The following is a 23,192-nucleotide window of genomic DNA, read 5'->3' as shown; positions in this document are numbered from 1 at the left end:
ACATTGGGAAACGCCCTATGCTTCTGTGGTTTTAAAAAACTATAAATCTGCTGACAGAACCTCCCCCTTGTAGAGGTGTATAGTACGTTCACCTTACTTTGTGTTGGCCATTATTGTCCCTAGCAGGACCTGAGAACGCAGAGGGGCATGTCCGCAAGGTCACTTGGCGCTGTGTATGGTTGTAACGTCCACACACAGCACTCGCCGCATAGCTGAGGGGAAGCGCTGAGGATGCCAATAAGGTTCCACCTGAGGCTTTATATCGCAGATACTCTCATTTCAGAAAGACTTTTTAACTGAAGAGAGGCAGTCCGTCACACTAAGAGACACCAGAGCGCTGGGCACATAAGGGTGTAAACAGGCATTTCCAGACAGGAAAAACTATTGTTGCTTAGTAGCAAAAGAACTGTTATTTTGTGTGTACTTCTGCTTGTGCGTTGCACTATGTCTTCCAGACCTACCTTAAAGGTACCTAAGTTGTCACCCCCCAGGCACTGGGAATCCCAGTTATACCTCCATACTGTCTTCCTCTTCGGAGAGATCAGACATGGCAAGCCAGGGTGAGTCATTGGAAGCTAGCGGTGGTGCGACTGCTTCACCCACTTCAGCCCCTGTAGAGGTGACTGAATATGCATTTTCCTCTGCCTTGCAAGGCTTAGAAGGAAGATTAGCAGCTTTAATCGCATCCTCCATCCAGTGTATAGGAAGCTTCCTAGATCCCCCTCCCCCACCTTAGACTCTTTACAGTCAGTGGAGGGCCCAAGAGAATTATGGGGACAGGATGGGGTATTGCCCTCAGATGATCGGGAGGAAAGACATGCAATTATTTTTCTGCGGAGGAAACAATACTTGAAGTTCCCAAGGATCCTCTGAAGTACAGAGGCTTGCAAAGATGGTTTGCTCTACTTGCATGCTACCCCTAACGGAGTTCGCTGAAGGGCCGGTCTCTTCCTTGGGTTCTTTGAAGCCTTTACAGCCTTTGCATGCGTTTCCCGTCCATGCATTACTAAAAAAGCTTATTTATACCGAATGGGATAATCCGGATAAGCATTTTTTTCCCTTCCAAAGAGACTCGCAAAGCTCTATCCTATGGAAGAAAGATTCACTAAAAGATGGAAAGTTCCAGCAGTTGACGCTGTGGTTTCCAATGTAAAAAAAACTTTTACCCAGTGGACAATGCACTTATGCTTAAAGATCCAACAGATAAGAAGTTGGAAGGTCTGTTAAAATCCTTTTTTCCTTTAGCAGGTACTGTTGCTCAGCCTGCAATTGCAGCTATAGGCATCTGTCAGTCCTTAAAGGACCAGTTCACAGATGCTCTCAGATGAGCTCCCTGCACAACAAGCACAGGAACTGGCCGAGCTACCTAAAGCATTATGCTTTGCCGTAGACGCTATGAAGGATTCTATTCACCAGGCATCACGCCTTGCGTTTGTACTTGTACATATGCGAAGGACCCTTTGGTTAAAGGGTTGGTCAGCTGTTACGCCTTGTAAGAACCGTCTAACTAGTTTCCCCTTTAAGGGAGAACGATTATTTGACAATAGTTTGGATAAATACATTCAAACTATTTCCAGCGGAAATAGTACTCTTTTGCCAGTCAAAAGAAAATATAAGCGTCTTTCATTTAAACTGTTTGGCCTCTGCCATCAGACCAGGCATAAAGGAAGACCTGGGGCTACAAGTCTGCAAAGCAGAATACAAGACCTCCTTATGAAGAGGCATCTCCCCTCACCAAGGTGGGGGAGGGGGGAAGACTTCTGATGTACTCTGGAAGTCTGGCAAAGGGAGATTCAGGACAAATGGACTCTCTCCACAGTGTCTCTAGGATACAAGCTAGATCTTTGAGAGTTTCCACCATCTCGTTTTCTGAGATCAAACGTTCCCAAGGATCCAGGGAAAAGGCAATCCCTGTTGCAAGCATTAGACCAATTATTGGCTCAAGGGGTGATCAGACAGATTCCCAAACAAGAGCAAGGTTTGAGGTTTTACTCCAAACCTAATTACGGTGCCAAAGCCAAATGGGGATATCAGACCAAGTCTAGATAATCTAAATCTGTTCCTGAAAATCTGCTCTATTTGCATGGAGTCAATCAAGTCAGTCGTTTCCATCCTGCAAGAAGAAAAACTTCTGGCGTCCATCGACTTTAGAGATGCATAGCTGCTTGTCCATATATTTCCTCCTCACCAGAGGTTTCTGCGGTTCAAAGTAGAACAGAAGCATTTTCAGTTAATAGCCTTGCCCTTCGGGCTTGCTACAGCACCTCGGGTATTCACTAAGGTATTAGCCCCACCTCTAGTCAGGTTAAGGGCACAGGGCATAACTGTCTTGCCTTACTTAGACAATCTATTGTTAATAGACCAGTCAGTGGCTTGCTTGAAGCAAGGCGTAGCCATCACAAGCAGTTACCTGGAAGGTTTGGGTTGCATTCTCAACCTAAAGAAATCCTCCTTAAAGCCACTAAGAAGGCTGGAATATCTGGGCCTGATCATAGACACAGCCCAGAAAAGGGGTGTTCTTGCCTCCCGCAAGGATCAGCTCCATACAGGAGCTGGTGAGGATGATCAGGTCGCAGAGAAATCCTTCAGTTCGCCTTTGCATGAGGTTGTTGGGGAAGATGGTAGCTTCATTCGAAGCAGTTCCCTATGCTCAGTTCCATTCGAAACTGAAAGCAGTATTCTGTCTGCTTGGAACAAAACGATTCAAGCTTTGGACTTGCCAATGTGGCTGTCCCCATGACTGTCCCAAAGCCTCAGTTGGTGTTCACTATCTTGGAACCTGCTGAAGGGAAAGTCCTTCAGATCAATTATCTGGAAGGTAGTAACGACAGATGCCAGCCTTTCAGGCTGGGGAGTAGGAGCCTTGCCCATCAACATCCTAGAGATTCCAGCAGTGTATCTGGCTCTAGAAACCTGGACCTCCAGGTTTAAGAATTGTCCTGCCAGCATCCAGTCCGACAATGCCACGGCTGTGGCATATATCAATCACAAGGGGTCACCAAGAGTCTCTCAGCTCAGATAGGTGAACCAGATTCTAACTTGGACAGAAGAGAATGTCCCATGCCTATTGGCAGTTTTCATTCCGGGAGTAGAGAATTGGCAGGTGGACTATCTAAGTCGCCGGCAATTATTCCCAGGAGAATGGTCTCTTCACCCCAAGGTGTTTCAGGCTGTTTGCCAAAGATGGGGGACTCCGGACGTAGACCTTCTAGCATAAGGATTCAACACTAAGCTAGTAAAATTTGCATCCAGGACAGGGGACCCACTCGCATACGGAACAGATGCGTTGGCGACCCCGTGGGATCAGGTTTTACTGATCTATGCACTTTTCCCCGATTCAGTTGCTACTTCAAGTTCTTTGCAGGATCAAGCTGTAAAGAAAATCGGTAATACTGGTAGCACCAGCATGGCCCAGAAGGTCTTGGTACGCAGAGATCGTAAGGATGGCAGTGGAGGGTCCAGGGCTCTTCCCACTAAGGCCAGACCTGCTATCTCAGGGGCCGATATTCCATCCTACTTTACGAACAATAAATTTAATGGCTTGGCTATTGAGACCCACATTCTGAATAAACGTGGGTTTTCCAGGTCAGTTATCTCTACGTTGATTAATGCTAGGAAGCCAGCTTCTAGAGCTATATATTAGAGCAGGGATCCTCAAACTACACATCCCATGAGGCATTGTAAAACTAACATTCACAGACATGACTAGGCATTATGGGAATTGTAGTTCCTGAACAACTGGAGGGCCATAGTTTGAAGACCCATGTATTAGAGCCTGGAAAGCTTATGTTTCCTGGTGTGAGTCCAAGGGTTGGTACCCTCTGAGTTATATCATAGGCAGAATTCTTACCTTTCTACAATTAAGCGTAGAGATGAAGTTGGCCCTGAGTACCATTAAGGGCCAAGTCTCAGCCTTATCAATTTTTATTTCAAACACTGCTTGCTATGCATTCTTTAGTCCAGGGTTTCATGCAAGGAGTGCTGCGGATTAATCCGCCAGTTAAATCACTCTTAAGCCCTTGGGACTTAAATTTTAGTTTTGTCAGTGTTACAAAAACAGCCATTCGAACTGTTACAGCATGTTCCCTTAGTCCTTCCGACTAGGAAGCTGATATTTTCATTTGCTATATCCTCCGCAAGGAGGATTTCAGAATTGGCTGCTCTTTGTAAGGCGTCAGATTTGATTATTCATGAGGACAGAGTGGTGTTACGCCCTCGTCCAGGTTTTTTTTGCCAAAAGTGGTTTCAGGCTTTCATCTGAATGAAGATATTGTACAGCCAGGGTTTTTTCCCAAGACCTTGTTCCAGGGAAGAAAGGTCACTACATTGCCTTGATGTAGTGAGAGCAGTGAAAATGTATTTAAGAAAACTGCTCCGATTCGTACGGCTGATGTCTTATTTCTTCTGCCAGAGAGGGTCCTAAGAAGGGACTGGCAGCGTCAAAATCCACTGTCGCTAAGTGCATTTGGCAAGTTATAATTCAAACTTATGATTTAAAGGGAAAGATTCCCCCTTTTCAAGTTAAGGCGCACTCTACCAGAACGGTTGGTGGTTCTTGGGCAGTGCGTCACCAGGCCTCCAGGTCACAAATCTGCAAGGCCGCGACTTGGCCTTTAGTACATACATTTGCAAAATGTTATCAAGTGCATGTAAGATGGAATGAGGATATCGCCTCCGGGCGCAGTGTGCTGCAGACAGCAGTATAAGTCCTCAGGTCTGGGGGTTACCCTATGGGTTGTGTCTCCCTCCCCTCAAGTAGCATTGCTATGGGACATCCCACCTAGTAATTACTTGAGACTCTGTGTCCTATGATGTACGATAAAGAAAATAGGATTTTTAAAAAGGCTTACCTGTAAAATCCTTTTCTTGGAGTACATCATAGGACACCGAGCTCGCGCCCCTCTGTTTTATGGGGTGAGAGTATATTACTTGTATTGCTTGGCTACAAAAACTGAGTGCTCCTGGAAGGAGGGGTTATATAGGGGAGTTAACTTCCTGTATTGGTTATACCAGTGTCAACACCTGGAGGTAAGCCTATAACCCACCAAGTAATTACTTGAGACTCTGTGTCCTATGATGTAGTCCAAGAAAAGGATTTTACAGGTAAGCGGTTTTAAAAATCCTATTTTTTGCATCTGTTGAATTTTTGTTCTTGCTTTTCATCCCACCAGGTGAAGTTTTAGGATTTGAAAACCTGGTATTTAGTATCTTTGAGTTTGTGCACACCTTGCTAGAGAACAAGTTTAAAGGGACAGTGAAAAAAGCTCTTCCAGAGCTGTTCTACTATGTTATACTCTACATGCAAATCACAGAGGAACAGGTAAGAGGCTAAGTACAATAGATATGATGTGCAATGTTTGGAAATCTACTGACAAGCCCCAGTGCCTTGTTTAGAAATTGAATAGTTATAGCTATGTAATGGGAACAAAACAGAACTAGAATTGAGCAACGGTCAATGATCAATTCTAGTTCTGTTTTGTTCCCATTACATAGCTATAACTATTCAATTTCTAAACAAAGCACTGGGGCTTGGCAGTAGATAAAAGCAAGGGTCAAGTTCTAGCTCTGTTGATAAAATCATAACTAAATCACCCTTATATTGTTTTTCTAGATAAAGGTGTGGACTGCAAATCCTCAGCAGTTTGTTGAAGACGAAGACGATGACACATTTTCATACACTGTCCGCATAGCTGCACAGGATCTTTTGCTGGTGAGTGAAATGCATTGCAAATGTATTGCGTACACAGTACTTTAGAGAATTTTCTTTTATTTTTTTTATTTTAGAAAAGGCAATTTTCCAACTTATACGTGTCCATACACCTTATTATGGAAGTACAAAAAGGATCCATCAGTATCTAATTTCCAATACAGTAACCTAGGTCAAAGAAATATAATTAAAAAAACCCAATATGATCCATCAAAAATATGTAAATAGTCAATGATTCCATTCCAGCCCAAAAAGTAAAGAGTGAACATTATCAGTCAGGCATCAACCTGTTGTGCCATAAAGAAGCCCCCATATAGGAATCCCAGCACGGGGCCACTGCTGGCTACTGCTATGCATCGAAAAAACTGCTTAAGTTTTCATGATGGTGAAAGACTAGAAGAGAAAAAAGGGCGGGTAGGAAGGAAGAGGGAGAAAAAAGGTGTGGGAGGACGGGGAGGTTTTGTAGACCTAGCTCGCCACAGAGCAGATTATCTCCATCAACCAGGGGGACCCTCATCCAAGAGATCCTTACCTTCCTCTATGTACTTTAGAGAATCTTATTAGTAAAGTCCAGCAAGATATAAACTTACCATAGTAATGATTTGTTTTTTGTAGCTTGATTACCTACCACTTGTGCAATTATCTGACTTTACCACTGTACATAATACGAAAACTATTTCTGTTTTCCCTTCGCTTCTAGGCAGTATCCAGTGAGTTTCAAAATGAGAGCGCAGTTGCACTTGCTGCTGCTGCTACTCGTCATCTTCAGGAGGCTGAACAGATTAAGAGCCAGGGGGGAGAGCACTGGTAAATATTGTTTCTATAGAAAAAAACAAAAGGGGGGGTTACTCTGACTGATTTACTATGGTTTGTAAATTACTGTTTGCATTTTTGAGTTCTATAAACGGGCTTGAGAAAAGAAAAAAAAAGTTGAAAAAATGAAAAACGTGCACGGAATTCTAACACTTGCCTTGCTCGCTGAATAGAATACAAAATATGTATATGCAATATTTCATATTTACCTGACAAAAAAATTAACTTATTTTAATTGAATATTTTATTTCTGACCAATAATAAAGAAAAGAAAATGTGCACAAAACTACTAAATATTCCAATTTCCTTTTTTATGGTGGGCATACATGTTCTATACCAGACTTATTCAGAAAATCACAATAGGGACAATAGTTATACATTTTTAGTTTTTTAGCTCCTATATAATATTCAATAATACTTAAGTAATGTGTAAACATATAAACCTGTCAGCATTATTTAGGCATATTTCCCAACCAAAAGTGCATATCGGAGAGTGAGATAAGTATCCATCTATGGAAACTGTCATTCTAGTAGTAGCTAAGCCAAGATGAGGAAAATTTTATATTTGTATAATATCTGTTGTGGTGTGGTGGGAAAAGTACTGCCAATGATAAAAAGGTTTATAGATTATCTTGAAGCATTGTAAGCTTTCTATCACCTGAATATGTAACTGAAAATTCAGCTTTAATGTTGGGGCAAAGGCTTGTAAAATGCTGATCACACTAAACTATACTACACACTACGGCACAGCAGATGCTATTTGGGCTGACCACGTGTGTGTGTATGCACAATCAGTTGTAATCGTGAAAAGTAAATAAACTGAATATTATTGTATGTTTACTATGCTTGAATTTGGTATAAATAGAACATGCTGTGATTGTGCAGGTGGAAGATACATGAGGCATGCATGCTGGCCTTGGGCTCAGTGAAGTCTGTAATAATAGATGGTGTGCAAAGTGGACGAGTTCAGTTTGACATGCCTGGCTTCTTAACCGGTGTCATTCTTGCAGACCTTAATCTTTCAGGTATGTAACTTGCAGGTGAAAAAATATAACAAACCCAATAGTTAACCACTTATGTTTTTTTTTTTTTTTTTCTTCTGTCTCATGTGTCATCTTTACTTTTAGCAGTGTTTCTAATGTGGTCCTCAGGTCCATATGACCTTGCATGTTTACAAAGATTGTTGTATTTTGCATAGCACTAGAATTCAGAAGATAAAATAGCGCAAGTTGAAGTAACATTGGAAGATCAAGATGTAAACATTAATAGTCATAGTGGTAATGCACAAAAATATCCAACTCTCAGCTTTGAGCATTGCCATGACGGAAAATGTTAAGGAATTTATAATGGTTATATGAGGAATGTTAAACATGACATTAAGTGTAAGTTACTAGTTGCACTTTCTTCTGTTTCCCTGTTAGTTTCTCCTTTTCTCTTGGGGCGTTCACTTTGGGCTGCCAGTAGATTTACAGCTGCGATGTCACCAGAGCTGATACAGCAGTTTCTTCAGGCCACAGTCAGTGGGCTGCATGATAACCAACCACCCTCAGTAAGAATATCTGCTGTCCGAGCTATCTGGGGGTAAGAGAATGTTACCTTTTATTTCAGTCCAAAGATTTTGACTTTTCTTTGCTTAGTTATTCATTGTTGGTTGTAGATACTGTGATCAGCTGAAGATCTCTGAAAGCACTCATGTGCTCCAGCCATTCCTGCCCAGTGTGGTCGATGGACTTATCCACCTGGCAGCCCAGTTCACATCTGAAGTTCTGAATCTTGTAATGGAAACACTTTGCATTGTCTGCAGTGTGGATCCAGTGTTTACAGCCAATGCTGAATCCAAAATCTGCCCTTTCACAATCGCCATTTTCCTCAAGTATAGCAATGGTAAGTAATGTGTGAGTTTAATTTTAGTAACACTGGTGAGCAGTCATGATCTTGTCTAGCTAACAAAGTGTTGTGTTTTTTTTTTTTTTTTTAACTTCATTTTGGTTTCAGATCCTGTTGTTGCTTCTTTGGCTCAAGATATTTTTAAAGAGCTGGCTCAAATAGAGGGATGTCAGAGTGCTATGCAGATGAGGCTTATACCCACTTTGGTCAGCATAATGCAGGCTCCTGCTGAGAAGATCCCAAGTGGTCTCTGTGCGGTGAGTTCTTACAAGAACCAATATGCATGCCTGTTATCAGTGCAATTTTATAATATATCTGTGCATGTTTAAAAAACAAACATATTTTTAGTTGTTATAGATGATTACGACTTCTTAGTTATATACAGAAGTATACTATTATTCCCATGATGGATTACTAACTACACAATCGTGATTTAGCAATTTGTGGTTTTATTATTATTTTTTTTTAGCAATTTTATTTTCCTCTACTGTTCATTAATCTCTTTAATAATAAAGGGCTATTCCTGCGCTACCATGTAAACAAATATTAAAATAAGGGAACTGCTGCATACACCGAAGTGGATCAGACTGTATTCACTATAAGTGTAAATAAAAGGAAAGGGTGGTGTTGCGCTCTTCTATCACCTAATCCTCAATATGGGCAGTATAGTTCTGTGTTTCTCCTCTGGCACCAATAGTAATAGATATAGAAAGGCACAAAGTAGGAAAAAATATTATATAAAAAAAAATTGGGTATGTGATAATCTAAAATGCCAATCTCAATGATGCTAATAAACGTGCTCCGTGACAGAAGTATTATACAGCCAGTGCGAAAAATGGCATAAGTATAAAATCGTTACTGTACACAATAAAAATTGTGTAAACATCCATATAAAGTGCAGCGTGAACCAATGGTAAATAAAAATATAAATAATATATTCAAAAGGTGTATAAATTAATAATGTGCAAAAGTGCATATAGCAGCGTACTGTATACCCGGCCTGTGCAAATAAGCAAACATACTGCAATAGCAGCCGATATATCCAAAATAAATCAATCCAAATACCTAAATCTATTTATATAAAAAATCAAAGTATTATCTTATATATAGATCAGTATGAGTGTTCAGTTCATATAAAAGGTGCAAGAAAAACTTAAGTGCAGGTGCTTCACTGTGCAAGTTGTGCAAACTCTGAAAAGTGACAGCATCCAGGTGTTTTTCCACTCCGTGCAAACACACACTAGTAGGTAGTGGCCCCTTACCTATATCTATTACTATTGGTATAGGAGAAACACGGAAATATACAGCGCAACACCACCCTTTCCTTTTATTTACATTAATCGCTTTAACAACCAAAAGATTCCCCTTCCTGACCAGGCCATTTTCTTTTTCATACATCATGGGACACAGAGCAGTCATTACTATCTGGGTTATACACCACCTACTGGTGAATGGATGCTGGTAAATCAATCAAATAAGAAGTCCATCCCTATATAACCCCTCCTACACAGGTCGTGAAGGAGGAGAAACCTTCTGGGGCTGAAGTGGTTAAATCCAGTGCTTTGTAGAGGAGAGATGTTGAGTCTTATTGACCTCAGATCTCTCCATAAAGAGGACCTGTCACTGCTCTTTTTATCTCAAGGGATGTTTACATAGAATATTTGATAGAAATATAAAAAATAATAATGAAATGGACAGCGTTGGGAAAAAATAAATAAATATATATTAAAAACCATTTTTTTTTTAAGCATCCCTATCTCCTGTGCTTGGGCACAGCGATGAACGTATACGTAGGCCTTATTCAAACCACAATGGCATTGCAGCGAACGTCGGCGTGAGACCAATAATTCTAGCACTAGGCCTCCTCTGTAACTCTAAACTGGTAACCTGTAGAAATTTTTTATTTTTTTTTATTTTATTTTTTGGTCGCATATAGAAATTTTTAAGTACCATAGTTTGCTGCTATTCCATGAGTGTTTGCAATTTTAAAGCATGACATGTTGCGTATCTGTTTTACCCAGGATAACTTCATATTTTACAGAGTAGGTTATATATTGTGTACTTTTTTTTATATTTCATTCAAAAAATATTGCATTTCAAAAATCACTGCCCAAATTCCGTGTGACCAAAAAAAAAAAAATTCAACAGCTGCTATTTTTTTTTCTTTAGGGCATCTGCTAATAAAAAAAATATCATGTTTGGGGGTTCTAAGTAATTTTCTAGTAATTCTTCTTGATTTGTCTAGGTGACCCAGTGAGACGAATGCCAGCATTTTCGTTTTCTAATAAGAGGAAATCTTCCAAATGTGATACTTGTTCTGGATATAGCTGTCTAAGGGGGATTCCACTCACTGTAGAGTGTACCTCCAGTTTTTTTCACCAGTGTCTATAAGGTGGTGGTCTAGACGGTTCTATTAAGAATCATAAACTTCATTCGGATCCATTTGAAAAAGTTATCAACCAAAATGGATGGTACCCTTAGGTACCCCGTAATGCAGCCGTATGGTGCTGGACCCTGTGTAATGGAACCCTGTGCAGTGTTTTGTTCTGACCAAGGTGCTTTCCTGCAGGGTGCCGAATAAGTTCAGGGGATCCAGTCTCTGAAGGTCTTTTATGACAGCTCGCCGTGATGGATGAAGATTGGACTCCTGTTATGTTCAGAATCCTGCAGCAGGAATGGCAAGTCTGCATTTTTGCAGCTTCGCTTTAAAAAAAAGAGATCGGACTGTCTGTTCTCCCAGTGGCCTCTGTGTGCTGTTTAATCATGTGTACTTTTTAGTCGTGTGGGCTGCTGTTTATCCTCCAGCCACTGGAGGGCGGAGGCTTTCTCAGTATGGCCTATTTTAATATAGGCAGGCAGTAGAAGGGCGGCCATGTGGTCAGAAGGGACTCTGGAGACTTAACAGCAACCCGTGGATACTAACAAAGTAAGAGTACTTAATATGGGAGAACTGTGTGTCAGACAAGTCATGATTATATGCTGCATATTTACTGCTTATCTGGGGGCACTGTACAACTGTAAGTCGATGCACCCCTGGATGGATAGCCGTTCACTTTAAAGTGTTGACTGCTCAAGAAGGCAGGTGCAGCGTAGTATACATGCTTGCAAACTTGTTGCTTAAATATACATATTTGGAAAAACATGAGCATGGGTGCATTTTAAGGAGTTGTGTCTCCAGTAAAATGTGCATTTGGTCTGCAGAAGCCTGTTTTTCTTTTGTTTGCTGTTCTTAAAGAGCATCAAGGCTGCATTGGATGCATATGTGCTTGGTTAATCCTGCAGGACTAGTATGGAGCCAAGTGCAGTTAAGCAGGGTATACTTGCAAACTAGCTAAAACACACGGTTGCTGAAATGCATGGTTGATAAAACACGTTTGCATAAAAATTACATGTTTTTGCTTAAGATGCATGTTTATACATGTTTGCATAAATGCATGTTTCCATGGGCACGTATTGCATAAATGCGTGTTTACATGGACACACACTTTTATGTTTTGCCAAATCGCATAATTGGATAAGCACATGCTTCCATAAACGCATGCCTCCATAAATGCATTATGCTTAAACGCATGCTGACATGTTTTAATTTGTACTGCATTTATATATGCTTATTTACATGAAACCACATACATATGTGCTTGTTTACTTTAAGCTGTATACATGTGTGCTTATTTGCCTAGGATTACATGCATATGTCCTTAGTTGCCCAAGACTACATACTAGGGCTGCAACTAATGATTATTTTCATAATCGATTAGTTGGCCGATTATTGTTTCGATTAATCGGTTAATAACCTTTTTTAAAAAAATTGACTTTCATTTTCAACCACAGTGATGGGAAAATTTGGAAATAATAGAAAACTTCTTAGTCAAAGGAATTTTCAGACAGTGGATGTGGTTTTCGTTCAGAAATTACATTCATTTTAAAAACAGAATGTTAAAAACAACAGAAAATTTCAAACAAAATTCTTTCAGCGAAGATTTTTCGTCTGAATATACTCATCTGAAAATTGATCCATGTGGCCAGCATAAGGCTCGGTACACACCATTGCAGTTTTTGCTTTTGATCTGTTTCTGCACTGCTTTTTGCTGTGCGTTTTTTGCACACGTGATTTTACTGAAATTTGCAATTTTGCTTTTTTTTAAAAAAAAAAACACAAATTGCTGCAAAAATGCATTGCATTCTTTTCTTCAGCTTCTCCATTGAAGTATATTGAACCAATAAAGCACCATTTTCCGTTAAAAGTCCCCGACCCTTTCCAACATGCCTCATAGGAAACCATGTAAATGAACTGTAGTGCATTTCTGCAAAAAGCACCAATAAGGCTGCTTTCACACTGGGGCGGTATTCAGGCGTTACAGTGCTAAAAATAGCGCCTGTGTAACGCCTGAAAAAAACCAGCCCCTTTAACTCCAGTGTGAAAGCCGGAGGGCTTTCACACTGGAGCGATGCGCTGGCAGGACGGTGAAAAAAGTCCTGCCAGCCGCATCTTTGCAGCGGTGAAGGAGCGGTGTATTCACCGCTCCTAAACCGCTCCTACCCATTGAAATCAATGGGACACCGCGGCAGCGGCGCTTTGCGGGCGGGTTTAACCCCTTTTCGGCCGCTAGCGAGGGTTAAAACCACCCCGCTAGCGCCCGCACACCGCCGCTAAAACGACGGTAAAGCGCCGCTAAAAATAGCGGCACTTTACCGCCGACGCCGCTCCCGCTGCAGTGTGAAAGCAGCCTAACACACATAGATGTGAACCAGGTCTAAGACGTTTAGTAACATAATGGGGTTAAAAAAACTAATATGAGCCCTTTATAGCAGAAAAAAAGCAGATAATCCGACTGTAAGGGGTTCATTTTTTACTGTAGAATTGTGAAAGTAATATTTGCAGTAGTGATTATTTGCTCTTTTTGTACTATAAAGGGCTCATTTTAGTTTTTTTAACCCCATAATGCTACTGGCCGATTATTCGATTATGAAAATAGTAATCGATTAATTTCATTATCGATTAGTTGTCGATTAATCGATTCGTTGTTTCAGCCCTACTACATACAAATGTGCTTCATTGCCTTGGGATACATACATGTGCTTATTTGCTTTGAGCTGCATACATAAATGCATGAATGGCAAGAATACTTTTATATCTACATGTTTGTATACTTGGGTACCTACATAACAGCATGCCTGGGTACCTGCATACTAAATATGTAAGGGGTTGCTTAGCGGTAAAGCAACATTGTTTTAGGCCTGCATCCTTGGAGGGATGTGTTATTAGGTTGGCTAATATAGTTGATACATTATTTACCTGTTAGTGATGCACCGAAATTTCGGCCGCCGAAACATATTGGCCGAAAATGGCCTTTGCAGCAATTTCCCAAAAGAGGAAAACGGCCGAAAATGGGGCGGGGGCAGGGCCCCTGGGTGCCGCCCATCATGGAGGTGTCCTATAGCGCAGGAGAGCCGCCTCTGCCGCCTGGTTGATTAGAGCCCTGGGAACATCACAGCTTTAATTTCAATAGCTGTGTTCCCCGCCGTGCGCCATCACATACAGCCCCTCCCCCTTGTCCGGGGAACTTTGATAGACAGATCACTCGTCCCAGGATTGGACGGGTGATCTGTCTATCAAAGTGCCCGGACAAAGAGGAGGGGCTGTATGTGACGGCACGTGGAGGGGAACACACAGCTATTGAAATGAAAGTTGTGATGTTCCCGGTGCTCTAATCAACCAGGTGGCGGCGGCTCTTCTCCCTTCTGTACACTGGCTGGCTGCACTGGGAACACTGGCTGGCTGCATCTGACAGGCACTGGTGAGGCTGCATTGATCTCCTGCACATGTCCCCAGTCTGTGACCATGTCTGCAGTCTCTGACCATCTGCTGTATAAAAATATATATAAAAAAAATGTTTCGGTATCGGTCATTTCCCGTTTTCGGCCTAGTGTATTTTTCATTTTCGGAATCGGTTTTGGCACCAAAAAAACCATTTGGTGCACCCCTACCTGTTATACCAGTTCAGTGATCTGGCGGTGTCCACATCCCCAGATGGACAACCGTGTCAGATGCAACTGAGGCACTGTGGGGTTTGGCAGTATTTTCCTGACGCATTCACTTTTCATCAGATGGACTGAGGCTGCATCTCCTTGATCAGGCCTGATCTCTGTTGATCGAAGCCTAAGCAGGATCAACCCTAGATGTGAGACTGCCCAGGAATACCAGATGCTGTAAGCTTTTCCCCACCTGTGTGAAGGAGGCACCTGAGGCTGCTGTGTTTTGAGATTGTCTCAGACCAGAAGATCTTAGGGCAGTCTCTGAGGTGGTTTTGTTCCATGTTTAGCCAGCAAAAGTTTGGTGGGCTCATTGCATTTGACTCTTGGAGCAGAAGGTATGGTCTCATTGTTTAAAAAACAAAATCAAATAAAACCCTCAACCAGTAGTGCTCCCAAAAACAAATGGGGGGACCTACAGCCTAGCTTAGAGCTTAAGACGCTGGACATCCTTCTGTTTCAGATAGGCTCTGTCCATTTAGTGTTGACTTCTGCGAGAGGTAGATTTCGGGGTCCATAGTCATCAATGACACATCTTCATGTGCCGTTTTTTTTACAAGCTCATCAAGGGTTTTTGCAAATTGCAGTGTAGTTGTGTGTTTTTTTTTTTTTTTTGTGACTCTGCTTTTCGGGCTGGCCACAGCTCAGAGGGTTCACAAAGCTCCCAGCCCACTACTGGACATGCAGAAAATGCAGATGTGCCAGTCTCAGTTTTCCAGATTTTCCTTTGATACATTTCTGCAGTAGGACGTTGTATCTAGGTCAAGGCACATTCCCTACATATATCCCTACTCCAGGTCTTTTGTAGAGGATCATTCCCTCTGTCTGATGCATGAAGATCCGGGCATTGGATTGCTGGAGGGCTCTGTTTAGGGCTGCAACGAACGATTATTTTCATAATCGATTAGTTGGCCGATTATTGTTTCAATTAATCGGTTAATAACATTTAAAAAAAAAAAAGTGGGTCAAATTGACGTTCATTTTCAACCACAGTGACTGGAAAATTTGGAAATAGAAAACTTCTTGGTCAAAAGAATTTTCAGACAGTGTATGTGGTTTTTGTTCAGAAATGAAGTGAAAATTTCAAACAAAATTCTTTCATTCAGCGAATGTACAAAGATTTTTCATCTGAATATTCTCACCTGAAAATTGATCCGTGAGGCCAGCATAAGGCTCAGTAGGCACCTATGCCGTTTTTGCTTTTGATCTGTTTCTGCAGTGCTTTTTGCTGTGCGGTTTGATTTTTGCGCACGTGATTTTACTGCAATTTGCGTTTTTTTTGCATTTTTTTTGGGCAGATTAAAAAACACAAATTGCTGCAAAAATGCATTACATGCTTTTCTGCAGCTTCTCCATTGAAGTATATTGAACCAAAAAAGCACCATTTTGCGTTAAAAGTCCCTGACCTTTTCCACATACGCAGCGGCTGGAAAAAGCACAAATATGAATGTGTCCCATAGGAAACCATGTAAATGAACTATAGTGAATTTCTGAAAAAAGCACTAATAAACATATAGATGTGAACCAGGCCTAAGATGTTTAGTAACATAATGGATTTAAAAAGACTAAACTTAGCCCTTTATAGTACAAAAAAGCAGATAATCACTACTGTAAGGGGTTATTTTTTTTTTTACTGTAGAACAGTGAAAGTAATTGCAGTAGTGATTATATTTTTGTACTATAAAGGGCTCATTTTTATTTTTTATTTTTTTTAACCCCATTATGTTACTGCCGATTAATCGATTATGAAAATAGTAATCGATAAATTTCATAATCGATTAATTGTCGATTAATCGATTAGTTGTTTCAGCCCTAGCTCTGTTTCCAGGGTATTGCAGAGCTAAAATTCCTGGTTGATGGTTCGAAATCTGGCGAAGGAATGGGCCGGATAACCACTGATGCCAGCTTCTCCAGTTGGTTTGAGGGTGTCTATAGTTCAGTGGACTTGGTCTCCACAGGAGAAAATACTGCCGATCAATATCTTGGATTTTTGGCCAGTACGCCTTGCTCTGGATGTTAGGACAAACCAGCTGTAGGTGTAATCCGGTAATGCCTCTGCAGTCATATATATCAACCACCAGGAGTCGTGGCTCAGGAAGGTGAACCACATTCTGTCTGAGACAGTACAACAAGTGCTGTCTCTATCACTAGTACATACTCCAGGTATAGACTAATGGCAGGGGTAACTGCAAGTGAATCTACTCCCAAGTTCTAAAACAAGTGGGGACGGGTTGTGTCTGGGTCGAAAGTCCCACCGTCAATAGGGGCAGATGCACTGATAACACCTTAGGGACCAGTTCTCTCTTATTTGATGCAGTGGATCTGCCAGTTTATCAATGATACATATGGTTTTAATGGGCAAAATCCCTTTTTTTTATTTTTATTTCTGGGGAGAGATTCTCTACCAGGTGGTTGGGAGTATCTTGGGCCATCCGCTATCAGATGTCAGTGGTCCAGGTGTGCAAGACCGCTTTTTAGTCTTTAAATTTATACATCCACAGGGTTTTTACCAGGTGGATGTCAAGAACATGGAGGAGACTGCCTTTGGTCTCAGTATATTGCAAACAGTAATCGTATCTGTTTCTGCTATGGCAGTGGTCATCAACCCTGTCCTCAGGGCCCACTAACAGGCCAGGTTTCCAAGATAACTGAAATAAATCACAGGTGATATCATTTTCTGCTCAGTGATTGCAGTATTCTAGTCTGCATCTCCCCAAGGTGATACATAAAACCTGGCATGTTAGTGCGTCTTGAGGACACCCCTCAGGAGCATTGCTTGGGGATGTTCCAGATAGTAATGACTGCTCTGTATCTCGTGATGTACGATAAAGAAAATAGGATTTTTCCTATAGCTTACCTTTAAAATCCTTTTCTTTTACGTGACACAAAGATACCTACCCTCTTGTCTGGGACGTTTACTGCTTGTTACAAAACGTAGGTACTTCCTGTGTAGGAGGGGATAGATGGGGGAGGACTTGATTTACCAGTGTCCATTCACCAGTAGGTGGCGTATAACCCAGATAGTAATGACTGCTCTGTGTCCCTTGATGTACTCCAAGAAAAAGATTTTACAGGTAAGCTGTAGGAAAAATCCTATTTTTTGTGATGCTGCACTGTATTGCTTTAACTGACTATGTGGTCATACGACACTGTACCCAAATAAAAATGATATCCTTTTTTTCCCACAAATAGAGCTTTCATTTGGTGGTATTTGATCACCTCTGCGGTTTGTATTTTTTGCGCAATAAACAAAACATCTTTGGGGAAAAATTTTTTACTTTCTGCTATAAAACTCATCCAATATTTTTTTTTTTTTTTTTTTTAAAGAAAATCTCCATAAATTTTGGCCAATATGTATTCCTCTACATGTTTTTGGTTAAAAAAAAAAAAAAAATCACAATAAGCCTTTGATTGGTTTGCGAAAAGTTATAGCGTCTACAAACTATGGGATATATTTATGGACAGTGAGACTGTGACAATGCGATGGACAAATCTGATGCTAAGTGACACTTTTTGGGGATCAGTGCTAAAAAAATAATGCACTGTCACTACACTAATGACACGCAGCGGCACGATCCAATGCGCTTGTGTCACCTGGACACGTAGCATCTCCGATCGGCAGGAGGGCTCTGTGATGTAAACACAGAGCTGGTTGCTAGGCAATCGGCTCGCCTCTCCTCACACAGAAATTGTGGCGAGGATATGAGCTGTTTTTTTACAGCTTTTTACTCACTGATCACCAACCTAATGTCAACACACATGTCCCCAAATAATAAAAACACCTGCCATATATGTCCCACTAAAATCACATGTCCCAATGATTATCTGCACACATGTGGCTTAAATTTATGACAAAATTAGATTTTATTGGATTTCTTTTAAAATAGAAAGGAGAAAATATTGTGTGTGGGTTTTTTTTTTTTTTTTTTCAAAATTTCCCCCCTTTTTTCGCTTACATTGCAAAAAATTAAATACCACCAAAAGAAAGCTCTATTTGTGCGAACAAAATGATAAAAATTTCATTTGGGTACAGCGTAGCATGACCATGCAATTGTCATTGAAAATTGGTCTGGGAAGGAAGGGGGTCAAAGTGCCCAGTATTGTAGTGGTTAGAGACGGAGATCCATGTTCATGCTTGGCAGAAACACAACGGCAATCTGTCTGGTTTACATAGGCAGACCACCGTTCAGCCTTTCTCAGAATGATCTCCAGGTTTTCGGTGGATATCAGGTCCATTGGACCCGCTAATTGGCTCCCGCTGTGTCCAGTTAGAGTGGGAGCAGGGCTCCAGCGGCGCATGCACGCCCCAGAGCCAAAGAATGGAGTCGCATACAGGTACATGATTTTGTGCTTAAGGGCTGCCCTGCCGTAGTATATGTGCGTTGGGGCGGTCTTTACTAAAAGAGGAAGTAAACCCTGATGAGTTTACTTCCTCTTTCATTCCCTGCAAAGGCAAAGCATAATGGACTACTATGCATCGCAGCGGTCTTACAAATTAACTTTTTTGAATAAAAAAGACAACCGTAAAATTAGCCCAATTTTTTTTATATTGTGAAAGATAATGTTACGCCGAGTAAATTTGATACCCAACATGTAACACTTCAAATTTGCGCCCGCTCGTGGAATGGCGTCAAACTTTTACCCTCAATCTCCATAAGCGACATTTAAAAAAAATTCTACAGGTTGCATGTTTTGCGTTACAGAGAAGGTCTAGGAGTAGAATTATTGCTCTCACTCTACCGATCGTGGCGATACCTCACATGTGTGGTTTGACTACCGTTTTCATATGCGGAGCGCTACTCATGTATGCGTTCGCTTCTGCAAGCGAGCTCGTCGGGATGGGGTGTTTTTTTTTTTTTTTTACTTATTTTAATTGATTTTATTTATTTTTACACTGTTTAAAAAAAAAAAATGGATCACTTTTATTCCTATTACAAGGAATGTAAATATCCCTTGTAATAGAAAAAAGGATGACAGGTCCTCTTAAATAAGAGATCTGAGGACTTTTTGACCCCAGATCTCATATTTGGATTGCCGCTACCGAAGGCTCCGGTAAGAGGGGGAGGGGGGTGGCACCTCTCCCGCCTCCGATAATGGTGATCTCGCGGTGAACCCGCCACGGAGGCCACCATTATCGTAAACACGACCGACGCCTGAAGAGATGGATATCTCGGTTTTGGCAGCAGCTGCTGCCGTTGCCGAGATATCCCTCTTCAAAAAATGGACGTACATCATCGTGCGCCGGTCATAAAGTGGTTAAGTAGTTAAAGGTTCCTCATAATGAACTGAATAATCGTTAAAGAATTTTAAGACACACGTGGCTTTAAAAGGGGCTTTTTATAAAATGTACCTGTGGATTTATTCAATCACCACTTGATAATTAAATGATTGTTTACGAATTACACAACATTCATTTCATGGTGCTGTTATCTTTGCAACTGTTCCCCACCACTGGTATTTGTATAGTGCCTTTTCTGATGTAAACCTGAAATAAAACCTCAGTGTCATAATATTAAAGCGGAGGTCCACCCTAAAGTGGAGCTTCCGCTCATTGGAACCCTCCCCCCCCTCCAGCGCCACAATTGGCACCTTTCAGGGGGGAGGGGGTGCAGGTACCTGTACAGTACAGGTATCTGCACCCACTTCCGGCGTAGATTCTGCAGAAGCTACGCCCCTTTCCGAAGGTCCCCCGCTGCCTGCTGGGAAACACACAGATCCCAGAGACAGCGGGACCATCCTTATTACGCAGCGCGACTCGCGCATGCGCAGTAGGGAACCGGGAGATGAAGCCGCAAGGCTCCACTTCCTGATTCCCATACCCAAGATGGAGGCGGCAGCACCCGAGAGACGATCGAGAGATCGGCTTCGGGTGCCGACATGGCGGGCGCGCTGGGTGGGTAAGTGTCATTATTTTAAAAGTCAGCAGCTGCAGTATTTGTAGCTGCTGGCTTTAAAGCGGGAGTCCGTCGGTTTTTTTTTTTTTTAAAGTGTTACTAAGCCCAGGACCCTACATTCACTATAACTGGTCTCCCACAGTACACAGAACATGGAAATGCAATTATTTTGGTAAATAGAAACAGCTAAATACCTTTTCTCATCAGCAGTATGTAGCAGCGTTATGACTTATTTCAGTGTCTGGTTAAAGCTTGTATAAGTTCTGATTCTACTCTGATTTGTCCAATAAGGCTGCAGGATCCCTGACCCTCTGTCTGGACAGTACCGATTTGGCCTTGTGCTGATCACATGCACCCTCCCAAGAAAAGAAAAAAAAACACTAGCAATACACACCAAACTGTGCGTGAATAATAATAATAATTATAATAATAATAATGTGCAGAATGCCTCCAAGTCTCTGTACTGCCAGAGCAGAGATATATTCCTGCAAACTACAGGCCATTCAGTCTAACATCTGTAGGTTTGTGAACTATTTGAGGGAATAAGGGACCATATCCAAGAATTTGCTGATGAAAACCGTATCATTAGTAGTAATCAGAACGGGTTTACGAAAGGTCGTTCTTGCCAAACAACCTGTTAACATTCTACGTGGAAGTGAGCTGCCTTCTGGACAAAGGTAGGCTGGTAGATGTGGTGTATCTGGATTTTGCAAAAGCATTTGACACAGTCCCCCACAAAGTTTAATCTACAAACTGAGGTCTGGCGGTATGGACCATAGGGTTTGTTCTTGGTTAGAAAACTGCTACAGGTGCGTGTCCAAAGGGTGACCAATTCTGTTTAATTTTATTTATAAATAAAAAATAGAAAAATTGGAGAAAGGCATCAGAGACCCTCATTTGGTAGACCATGTAGGTCTGGTACCTCATCCTAATCAATGATATACAAAATAATGGACCCTAACAAGCTAAATATAAGGACTATAATGGTACCTAATTTTGGTAAAAAATATCAAATATTTATTGTATGATACAAATTGCACATTTATACATATCAAAAAACATTTTAAAAAAACACACATAAACTGCACATAAAACATCACCAAAACCATCTAGTACTCCTTGAATACAGGTTCTTGGTGACTCCCCTGTGGTGGAGCACAGCGAGTTGCTGTAATTTCCCCTAATGCCCACTTTTCCTAAAGAATCGAGTTATCTCCTGAGAAACGCAAACTGCTTCGAAATTACTGCAAATCGCTGTGCTCCACCATAGGGAGCCGCCAAGAATCTGTATTCAAGGAGATGGGCTTTGGATATGGTTTTTGTGTGTTTTGTAGGTTTTTTGATATGTATACCTTTGCAATTTTATCATATAATAAATATTATTTGATACTTTACAAAATTTGGATACCATTCTAGTCCTTATATTTAGCTTGTTAGGGCCAATTATTTTTGTTTCATTTATAAATGCTATAGTGGATGGGATAAATGGCTCAATCTCAGTGTTTGCTTATGACACAAAATAGGGCAATAGCATCACAGGATATAGAAACCTTAACCACATGTTGACCAGCCACCACAGTTGTACTGCGGCAAAATGGTACGGCTTGGCAAAACTACGTTAGGTAATGTCGCTTCGCCCTGTGGCTAGGGGGCGCACGCGCCAATGCGAGTGCCAGGTGGTCTCGATCGCCACTGAGACACAGAACCCGGAACTGTGTGTGTAAACAGTTTTGGGTTCTCTGAGGGGAGAAGTGACAGATCGTCTGCTGTTTATACTTTGTATGAACAATCTGTTATCTCCCCTGCACGGTCCCCATCCCCCTTTAGTGAGAACACAAACCAGGACACACTTAACCCATTCACTGCCCCTTAGTGTTAAGCCCTTCACTGCCAGTGACGTTTTTACTGTAATCAATGCATTTTTAATCGCACTGATCGCTGTATTAATGCCAATGGTCCCAAAAATGTATCAAATGTCCACCATAATATCGCAGTCACGATAAAAATGCAGATTGCCGCCATTACTAGTTTAAAAAAAAACTTATTTTTATAAAAATGCTATAAATTTATCCCCTATTTTGTAGAAGCTATATATTTTGTGCAAACCAATCAATATACACTTTTTGCGCTATTTTTTGGGGGGAAAAAATGTAGAATACATATCGGCCTAAACTGAGGAAAAAAATTGTTTTTTATATATATTTTTGGTGGGTGTTTATTATAGTAAAAAATAATGCGTTTTTATTTTTTATTTTTTTCAAAATTGTTGCTTTTTTTTGTTTATAGCGCAACAAATAAAAACCGCAGAGGTGATCAAATACCACCAAAAGATAGCTTTATTTGTGGGAGCAGCAACATTGTGGATCGCAAGGTCCCAGGACCAAGCAATTGTCAGTTAAAGCGATGCTGTGGCGAATCGCAAAAAGTGCTCTGGTCACGAAGGGGGTAGAATCTTCCGGGGCTGAAGTAGTTAAGAGGACCTGAATAAATGAATGGCGTGGGCAACTAGATGGCCAATGAGGTTTAACATTGAAAAATGTAAGGTAATGCACTTGGAGGTTAAAAATATAAACGCAAGTTACTTACTAGTGCCAGAACCCCTGGGGGGTTTCAGAATGGAGAAATATCTGGGGGTCCTAGAAGAAAAGGACTGAGCAATAGCATGCAATGCAAAGCTGCAGGAAGCAAAGCCAGCAGAATATTAGCATGCATTAAAAAGGGTATTTACTTCAGAAATAAAACGATTCTGTTACTTAAAAAGAGAGAAAAAAAAAAACACTGGTTCGGCCACATCTGGAGTATTCCATTCAGTACTGGTCACCAATCAGAAAGGATGTGCTGGAGAGAGTCCAGAGAAT

The 23,192-nt window shown here is 41.2% G+C and overlaps 1 protein-coding gene across 1 annotated transcript in view; it reads left to right on the top strand.

The window, feature by feature from the left end:
- Nucleotides 1–23,192, top strand: part of IPO9 (importin 9) — a 90,965-nt gene that overhangs the window by 39,572 nt on the left and 28,201 nt on the right. The window contains exons 10-16 of the mRNA XM_077481148.1: nt 5,172–5,320; nt 5,612–5,710; nt 6,408–6,514; nt 7,406–7,545; nt 7,942–8,101; nt 8,178–8,404; nt 8,516–8,664. Coding sequence (XP_077337274.1) covers nt 5,172–5,320; nt 5,612–5,710; nt 6,408–6,514; nt 7,406–7,545; nt 7,942–8,101; nt 8,178–8,404; nt 8,516–8,664 — 1,031 coding nt within the window. The remainder of the gene's footprint in view (nt 1–5,171; nt 5,321–5,611; nt 5,711–6,407; nt 6,515–7,405; nt 7,546–7,941; nt 8,102–8,177; nt 8,405–8,515; nt 8,665–23,192) is intronic.

Source organism: Lithobates pipiens, unplaced genomic scaffold (genome assembly GCF_037356315.1).
Source record: "Lithobates pipiens isolate NorthernLeopardFrog02 unplaced genomic scaffold, aLitPip1_a1.2 Scaffold_16, whole genome shotgun sequence".
Lineage (NCBI taxonomy): Eukaryota > Metazoa > Chordata > Amphibia > Anura > Ranidae > Lithobates > Lithobates pipiens.
This window is presented reverse-complemented; position numbering and strand designations above follow the sequence as displayed.